General features: G+C 35.6%; 2 protein-coding genes across 2 annotated transcripts in view; both read left to right on the top strand.

The window, feature by feature from the left end:
• LOC144959508 (dynein axonemal heavy chain 12-like) overlaps positions 1 to 1,339 on the top strand; it is a 132,161-nt gene extending 130,822 nt beyond the window's left edge. Inside the window, exon 75 of the mRNA XM_078892123.1 lies at positions 944 to 1,339. Within this exon, the coding sequence (XP_078748249.1) occupies positions 944 to 1,205 (262 nt within the window). The 3' untranslated portion in view covers positions 1,206 to 1,339. The remainder of the gene's footprint in view (positions 1 to 943) is intronic.
• A 4,537-nt stretch (positions 1,340 to 5,876) lies between these two features.
• Positions 5,877 to 10,000, top strand: part of LOC144959760 (beta-1,3-galactosyltransferase 5-like) — a 54,916-nt gene continuing 50,792 nt past the window's right edge. Inside the window, exon 1 of the mRNA XM_078892489.1 lies at positions 5,877 to 6,056. The gene's annotated coding sequence lies outside the window, so the exon portion shown is untranslated. The remainder of the gene's footprint in view (positions 6,057 to 10,000) is intronic.

The raw sequence follows: 10,000 nt of genomic DNA, 5'->3' as shown, positions 1-10,000 counted from the left end.
CATTTACACAAATATACACATACACCAACACACGGACACTCACACACACACACACACACACACATACAACCTTCCACTCACAAACACAAACATACACAAAAACACGCACATTCACAATCAGACATAGTGACAGACAGACAAGCGGGCAGACAGAGAAACAGGCAGACAGACAGAGAAACAGACAGACAGACAGAGAAACAGACAGACAGACAGAGAAACGGGCAGACAGGCATATAAACAGGCAGACAGAGAAACAGACAGACAGACAGAGACACAGGCAGACAGACAGAGAAACAGCCAGCCAGCCAGACAGACAGACAGACAGAGAAACGGGCAGACAGGCAGATAAACAGGCAGACAGAGAAACAGACAGACAGACAGAGAAAGAGACAGGCAGACAGACAGAGAAACAGACAGGCAGACAGACAGAGAAACAGACAGACAGACAGACAGAGAAACAGACAGACAGACAGATAGAGAAACGGGCAGACAGGCAGATAAACAGGCAGACAGAGAAACAGACAGACAGACAGAGAAACAGGCAGACAGACAGTGAAACAGACAGACTGAAACAGGCAGACAGATAGAGAAACAGACAGATAGAGAAACAGACAGACAGACAAAAAAACAGACAAAGAGAATGAAAAAGAAACAGTCAGGCAGACAGACAGTTTTCAGAGAGAGAGAGAGAGAGAGAGAAAGAGAGAGAGAGATAGACATACATTTGTTTCTCTCTCCATCTCTTGTACCAAGCCAGTATCACACACATACACACATAGACATAAACACACACACACACACACACACATACACACTAACGCAAACACGTAGTCACTAAGCAGGTAGGACAAGAAATGACAGTTTTCAGGCGCTATAATATATTATGAACGCTTAAACATTACAAAAAACTTGATTCTTTTCCCCCCACACCTCGTTCTGTCAGAAACTGCCTGGAGGAGCAACAGCCCAAAGTCCTGAACGAGGCGGTTCCCGTCATCTGGCTAAGACCCAAGAGAGAGGACGAGATCGATAAGAGCAACAAGCGCTACAAATGTCCAGTCTACAAGACCAGCGAGAGGAAGGGAGTCCTGTCCACTACCGGCCACTCCACCAATTTCGTGCTGGCCATCCTCCTCAACACCAACAAACCCGTCGAGCACTGGGTCAAGAGAGGCTGCGCCTGTCTATGTCAGAAGGACGATTAGAAATGATTCAATTATCCTGTCTTGTCAGTGCCAATATGTATTATTTCTCTTGTTATTGAAATGTGTAATGAAAAAAGTATTTCAAAAGTATACGAATGTATAATTAGCTGATAACTTCCAAAACACGATCCCAGAGTCATTTCACTGTACCGAATTTTATTTTAGTTTTAAAGATGTTCATTGTTAATTCACTCCTTCACATACCATTATTGTAAGTACTTTATAATCGATTATATATTATTACTTTATAATACATTCTGTCCAATGCTGACTGAAAAGACTAAAACTAAACAATCAACACAAATAAATGCCTTATATTTTACATGTACATTTTTTTCACTTTGTTTTTGTAGATAAATAGAAATTAGTCGGTCTATGTTAAGATTTACAATTTATGAAATCTGTAGAAATTAAAATGTATGATTTTACATACATTTTAGAAATTTACTTTCCAGTATTTATTCCGATCTATCCATCCAAGCTCTAAAGTTGAATTTAAAAAATGCATGTGGTTGTTATTTTATTGTAACATTTCGTCCAATAACAATACAATATTTACAGTATTTGATATATATATTTTTTAAAGTTTTGAACATTTTAAATTATTATTCATTTATCAGCATTGATAGTTTTATTTTCCCCTGTTGTGTTTTTATTATATATATATATATATATATATATATATATATATATATATATATATATATATATATATATATATATATATATATATATATATATATAATTATATTTTTTTTTACAAACAATGAATTTTTGTTGTTGTTGTTGAATTCTTGTCTTTGGTTTGTATAGTTTGATGAGAGAAATGTTCATGTATTAATTGATTTATTTATTTACTTATTTAATTATTTATTACTTATTTATCTATTGGTAAATTTATTTACTTACTTTTTGGATTATATTTGTATACTTATCACTCGAGCATATAAATTTTAATCGACGTTTCAATTTGTAGTGATGACGATTTCTTAACGCTTTTGTACAGAAGAAATATGGAATCCATTTATAATTGTTTATGTATTTATATCTTCACATAGCGCACATATTCACGTTTATGAATCGTGCTCTATGCGCTTATAAATCCCCTTTCACTGTGATAAAAATGTTAATACTTATTTATTTCTTTTACAAGTCTATTGCGGTGTATTATAATATATTATTATTATTATTATTATTATTATTATTATTATTATTATTATTATTATTATTATTATTATTATTATTATTATTATTATTATTATTGTTAGTATTATTATTATTATTATTATTATTATTATTATTATTATTATTATTATTATTATTATTAATCACAACGTTGTGTCTTTGACTTCCAGTGTGTGATTAAAGAAATTATTTTATAAAAATCTGGCGTCTAAAAAACAACGATTTATCACCTGCTGATTTTGGTATTGGATTTTTACTTTACAATATCGTTATTATTACATTTGTAACGTCCAGTGAGAAATTATTATGTCATAAAAATGTATGTTTTTGCTGATTCTTAAAAAAAAAAAAAACAAAGAAAGAAAGAAAGAAGGAGAAATACTAGTTTGACATCAAATAGTTTTGGGTTGAATATGAAACAAGAAATGCGACAAGCAATAACAATAAATATACAATCGACTCAAATGGTAGTTGTTTTTTTTGTTTTTTGTTGTTTTTTTTTTTTGTTTTTTTTTTTTTTGTTTTTTTAATTTTTGTTTGTTAAGCTTTTTTTTAAAAAATATATAAAGAAAGAAATGATGATGAGGAGGTGGTTGGTGATGGAGGACATGGAATTGGAAGAGAAAGAGGATGATGTTGAAAAAAAAAGATAAAAGGCTGGGGGGGGGGGGGGGAAAGAAGAAGAAGAAGAAGAAGAAGAAGAAGAAGAAGAAGAAGAAGAAGAAGAAGAAGAAGAAGAAGAAGAAGAAGAAGAAGAAGAAATATAACCATAGATATAAATCACAAGAAGGAGAAGGAGGAGTAGAAGAAGAAGACGAAGAAGAAGAAGAAGAAAGAAGAAGAAGAAGAAGAAGAAGAAGAAAAGAAGAAGAAGACGAAGAAGAAGAAGAAGAAGAAGAAGAAGAAGAAGAAGAAGAAGAAGAAGAAGAAATATAACCATAGATATAAATCACAAGAAGGAGAAGGAGGAGTAGAAGAAGAAGAAGAAGAAATATAACCATAGATATAAATCACAAGAAGGAGAAGGAGGAGTAGAAGAAGAAGAAGAAGAAGAAGAAATATAACCATAGATATAAATCACAAGAAGGAGAAGGAGGAGTAGAAGAAGAAGACGAAGAAGAAGAATAAGACGAATAATAATAATAATAATAATAATAATAATAATAATTAATAATAATAATAATAAGAAGAAGAAGAAGAAGAAGAAGAAGAAGAAGAAGAAGCAGGATGAGGATAAGGATGAGAAGAAGAAGAATAAGATTAGTTGATTAAAACTGCCCAAAATAGGTAATTCATTTTTTTTTAGAAAAGACACAAACCGCCTCTATACATTCTTGTAATCGACAATAGTTGGCGTTGGTTTGAGAGTATTTCCATTACGACAATGAGATCATAACACTTTGGGTTATCAGACCTCCAAACAAGTACACGTCAGTTTGAGAGTATTTCCATTACGACAATGAGATCATAACACTTTGGGTTATCAGACCTGCAAACAAGTACACGTCAGTTTGAGAGTATTTCCATTAGAACAATGAGATCATAACACTTTGGGTTATCAGACCTCCAAACAAGTACACGTCAGTTTGAGAGTATTTCCATTACGACAATGAGATCATAACACTTTGGGTTATCAGACCTCCAAACAAGTACACGTCAGTTTGAGAGTATTTCCATTACGACAATGAGATCATAACACTTTGGGTTATCAGACCTGCAAACAAGTACACGTCAGTTTGAGAGTATTTCCATTAGAACAATGAGATCATAACACTTTGGGTTATCAGACCTCCAAACAAGTACACGTCAGTTTGAGAGTATTTCCATTACGACAATGAGATCATAACACTTTGGGTTATCAGACCTGCAAACAAGTACACGTCAGTTTGAGAGTATTTCCATTAGAACAATGAGATCATAACACTTTGGGTTATCAGACCTCCAAACAAGTACACGTCAGTTTGAGAGTATTTCCATTACGACAATGAGATCATAACACTTTGGGTTATCAGACCTGCAAACAAGTACACGTCAGTTTGAGAGTATTTCCATTAGAACAATGAGATCATAACACTTTGGGTTATCAGACCTCCAAACAAGTACACGTCAGTTTGAGAGTATTTCCATTACAACAATGAGATCATAACACTTTGGGTTATCAGACCTCCAAACAAGTACACATTGGTTTGAGAGTATTTCCATTACGACAAGGAGATCATAACAATAATTCTGGTTGTCAGACTTGCAAATAAGTAGGCTACACACGGTTGTATTTGAAACGGTAGCGTAAAGAAAAATACACGATAAATAAAGTAGTCCTTTAGAGCTATTAGCCCCATAGAATCGGAGTTTATCCCGGTTTCTATAGCGTGAAACGAACAATATATATTTCTTGCTATCCATTGGATAGGATGCTAGTCTATCACAAAGTACTTTCCACCAGATCTACCTGACACCCAGCTACCCATTCGCTGCTGGGTGGACAGGAGTGTGTGTGTTGGCGAGGGGGGGGGGGAGGGGGGGGGAGTCAGAAGAAAATCTCGACTGCCCCCGGGATCGATCTTGGTTCCCGCCCTTTGTGTGTGAAGCGAGTGCTCTACCAACTGAGCTATCGGAACCCCCACACGAAAAATAAATCGTCCCCAAAAATCAGGACTATCAGTAGAGGTTGTTTTATTTTTCTAATGATTAAATCAAATTGTGTTCTCCTATTTTTCTTTCCGATTTGAATGGCATAGCTAAAGACCGTAGCCATCGCTACCTCATAGATAGTATGCAGATGACGTCACTCAGGCCTTTGTTATTGTTTTTGCCATCCGCGTTTGTGAGTTGTTCTCACTAAACTGTATTAACCAGACTATAAAAGTTCATGGTTACACAGAGTTTGTGTGTTGGTCCGTTATACTTCCGGATGGCAATGTTGTGAACTCCTTGGCCAAGCGCATTCTATCTATAGCCTGATACTGATAAAAAAAAATTACGTCAAAAGACAAGTCTTTGGTCGCATAAGAAAACAAATCGTGAGTTGAATTCAATAGTTCAACCAATGGGATCACTTGTTTCCTTGAGCTCCTTAACGACAACTCACTCACTAGACGCTGCACAAACCTTAAAAATGACGTCAAACTATAAGTCCGAGAGGATTCTAATGTCAGGCGAAAGATAGAATGAAGTTGACATCACTCGGGTCTTTGTTATTATCCATCCGCGTTTATGAGTAATTCGCACTAAACGGTATTAACCAGATGACACATAGTTTTGTGTGTTGGTCCGTTATACTTCCGGATGGCAATGTTTTGAGCTATTTAGCTAAGCGCACACTATTTATAGCATCAATGGAACATGACGTCATCAAAAATCGTTGTTGTAACAGACCATCTAAAAATCATGTGTCGAAATTAATGAAATAGAAAGTAGCTTCCTGTGACCTTACAAAACAATGTAAAAAAATAACAAAAACAAAAACGAAAACAAACTTGCGAGACTGTTGTTGTAGCCTACACAGATGACAGCAGCAACTGTGGTGATTTAATATGAATATGTAAATTATTATAATATTGATTGTCATGATGGAAATCCAGACCCAGATACTATGATGACGATCAGTTACCCTATAGCATGTTACTTGACACTGATTGGAGTTTGGATTCGATGAGTCATCATAAGGTAAGGACGATTTGATTTTGAGTTTTGTTTCAACATGTAAAGTTTTTTTCTTGAGTCCGTACATGTTATAATAGAAAGGTGAGCCGGTGGAACCGACATTTGGGAGGCCTTCCGAAAGCTCCTACATCCTCAATATTCTTGTTCTAGTTGGGGGTTTGGGAGGGGGGGGGGAACTTTTTTTTATCATGTTCTAGCTAGTAGGGGGTTTGGGAGGGGGGAGATTTAAACAAAAAAAGTTTCCCCCCTCCCAAACCGCCTACTAGAACATTATAAGAAACAAGAAAACTGGGGATGTAGGAGCTTTTAGAAGGCCTCCCCGACATTTAGCTTCTTTAAAGTTGCCCACCATGCATTTAGATAGAAAAAAAACCCAACTTAACGCCTACCGTCAAAAGCAGTTTAGATTTGAAGATGCGTTTGTTTTCTATTTTTTAAAAATCAGCATTCGGTACTAGGAGAGTCGAATATTTTATGTTAGGAGAGACCGCACGATAGTTACTGAGTTTGAAAGCCATATTTTTGGGAGGCATTCCGAAAGCTCCTACATCTCCAGTATTCTTTTTTTTTTTAATATATAATGTTCTAGTATGGGGTTTGGGAGGGGGGGGGGGGTTGGGAGGTGGGAGGTGGGAGGGGGGGGGGGTTGGGAGGTGGGAGGTGGGAGGGGGGGTTGGGAGGTGGGAGGTGGGGGGGGGAGGTGTCGTGTGTTTGTTTCGATCCCGACTTTGGTTCTGATGCCGTGACTTTTTATTCTTTTTTTTTCATCTGACATTTTTCCATTCCCTGTATTTCTCATCAATATATTATTATAATGTAGCTCGTCCGCTCGTCCTATAGATAGTTCGAAGATGACGTCACTCAGGTCTTTGTTATTGTTTTTTTGCCATCCGCGTTAATGAGTAATTCTCATTATACTGTATTAACCAGAATATAAACGTTTATGGTTACACAAAGTTTTGTGTGTTGGTCCGTTATACTTCCGGATGACAATGTTATGAGCTTCTAAGCCAAGCGCATACTATCTATATTAACGTTTGTAATCACTAGTAAAAAGCCCGCAATTGCGCGGGGAAAGAACTATTTTCATTCGATACTGTACTCACCATCATTGAATGAGGGCAGATTGGTAAACAACGTTGTCTGTGTAATTTGGTATATCTTCGGTTGATTTTTCTGTGTGGCCCAATAATATATTTAATAATATATTCCCTCAACTAACCCCAAGAAAAAATTAAACCTAGTAATTTAATTAACCCTAATAGGAAAAACAAACACCCTAGCACTTTAATGAGACTTATGACTAACCCTAATAGGAAAAATAATCATCCGATCTCGAGCTAACTCTAATAGAAAAAATCATGACAAATTGAATAAATAAACGCCTGACAAAAGATCAAAAGTGAAAATACAAATTTAAAGAATACTGGGGATGTAGGAGCTTTCGGAATGTCTCCCCTTTACTAACCCTAATAGTAAAAAAAAAGAATCAAAATGGCGATTGAAATACCTTCATGTGATCAAGTGAATAATATCACTATGAATGCCACGATTTGCTGAAAAATGCCAACACCCACACACACATGTATACATCACACACAACACACGCACACAAACACACACACACACACACGCACACACACACACAAACATACACGCAATTAGAACATACTACTACTACTACATAACAACACTGATCACCGCTAAATCAACAACACGACGGAAGTAATAATAATACTTGATGTCATAAATAGATGACGCAAATTGACAACTTTTTACAGTGTCAAAATTAGTTGATTATGAGGGGCTATTAGTGTCGTCGGTACATATTTTATGATATCTGTTTGACTCAACGAACTTTCAAACTGACTTTAAATTATAAAAGGAAATCAAGTTATCTGTTTATCTATCTGTAAAAAATACATTTCTAATTTTCAAATCTTTCAGTAGAGTTGTGCGCCGTATCAATTTTTTTATTGACTCAAATAAGCACACTGTTCTCCACAATGCTATATTTTTTAAAAAAAGGATGATGACATGCTCTTGAGATGTGTTACACGACGCCTATTTAAGTATGAGTCTGCGATTGTGTGTTTGGGCGTGTGTGTGTGTGTGTGTCTGTGTGTGTATGTGTGGTTTAGCACTTTTTATTTCATTTCTGTCTGTTTGCGCGTATTATGTATATGCTGTAACCAAATGAAAAATTGCCTTCATGGACAATAAAGATATTATTATTATTATTATTATTATTATTATTATTATTATTATTATTATTATTATTATTATTATTATTATTATTATTATTATTATTATTATTATCATCATCATCATTATTATTATTATTATTATTATTATTATTATTATTATTATTATTATTATTATTATTATTATTACTATTATTATTATTATTATTATTATTATTATTATTATTACTATTATTATTATTATTATTATTATTATTATTATTATTATTATCATTATTATCATTATTTTATTTTATTTTTTAAATATTTTTTTTCCTGTTAGGGTTAATCAAAGGTGCTAGACTGGGTTGTGACTCTTAGCTTGAGGAACGTGCGGAAGGTCTCCCGTGTGTTACAATATAGATAGTATGAGCTAGGCTAAGAAGTTCACAACATTGCCATCCGGAAGTATAACGGACCAACATACATAACTCTGTGTAACCGTGAACTTCTATAGTCTGGTTAATACAGTTTAGTGAGTATTACTCATAAACGTGGATGGCAAAAAACAATAGCAAAGACCTGAGTGACGTCAACTTCGATCTATCGATAATATTATATACTTACTTACTTACTTACTTAGGCCGCCCCTTGGGGCGCCCAACATGAGCCACAAGTCTTCGCCATTCTGTCCTGTCCTCCATAAGCGTACGCAGCTCCCGGTGTCCAGTGTCATCTAGCAGACGCAGTAGGTTTCGCTGTCAATGTCTGTTTTTTCTTCTGCCTCTGACTCTCTCTCTCTCTCTCTCTCTCTCTCTCTCTCTCTCTCTCTCTCTCTCTCTCTTCTCTCTCTCTCTCATCTCTCTCAGTCTTTTTCAATCACATTCATTAAAGTGTGTTGCAATCGACATGAACTTGATATTTGCAAGTGTGCTAACCCAGAGTGATATTTGCTCATTGTTGTAATGAAAATAATCTCAAAAACCAACGAAAAATATTGTCTATTAAAAACAAAATGGAGCTTTTGTATAACGCAATATCCACTAAATGTGATCAAAGCGCTTTCCAAGGGGTCCATGGCCAACAGCACCATTTAACATTTAGGATGGGGCATGACGCCGGTTAGGCGATAGTCCTTTTTTTCGGATGGAGACAAGGCTATTAACGGCCAGGTACTCATTTTATACCTGAGTACGATGAGAGAATGTGAGTAAAGAGCCTTTTTCCAAGGACTCAACTATGCGCCGAGCGAGGCCCGAATACAAGGACCTTCCGATCCGAAAGCGAGTGTCATACCACAAGACCACATAACAGCACAACAGTGTTAAATCAAGCCAAAATCTACAAGTGCCCAAATGAGCCATTGAAATGGGATTCAGTAGTCTGATGTCACGCCGCCCGGCAACGGCGGCCATCTTGGTTCTAAACAAAGAAAATCAATACGTTTTATTCTTCATGCTGGCTAGAACTTTTCATATGTCTTGTGATCAAAATGTATAAAAGTCAAAACATGATCAGATTTATGGGGTTTTTTACCTCTGGATACGCTTTCATGCTCGCCGGAGAAATATTTCATAAGGGCGTCCGCCATTGTTCCGATAGTTTAGAGCCAGTTACTAAGTTACCATGCGTCATTACGAGGGAAGTGACGTTACGACTGTTGAATCCTATAAAGAGAAAAATAATGTAAGTGAATATGACTTATCTGCTTGTTCTGTGTGTAACACGAACACGGTCAAAGGTCAAAAGGTTGTTTGTTATTGT

This window comes from Berghia stephanieae, chromosome 14 (assembly GCF_034508935.2).
Source record: "Berghia stephanieae isolate SIO BIC M18660-M18661 chromosome 14, UCSD_Bste_1.3, whole genome shotgun sequence".
Taxonomy (NCBI): domain Eukaryota; kingdom Metazoa; phylum Mollusca; class Gastropoda; order Nudibranchia; family Aeolidiidae; genus Berghia; species Berghia stephanieae.
The sequence above is the reverse complement of the archived record's forward strand: the minus strand, read 5'-3'. Positions and strand labels throughout refer to the sequence as shown.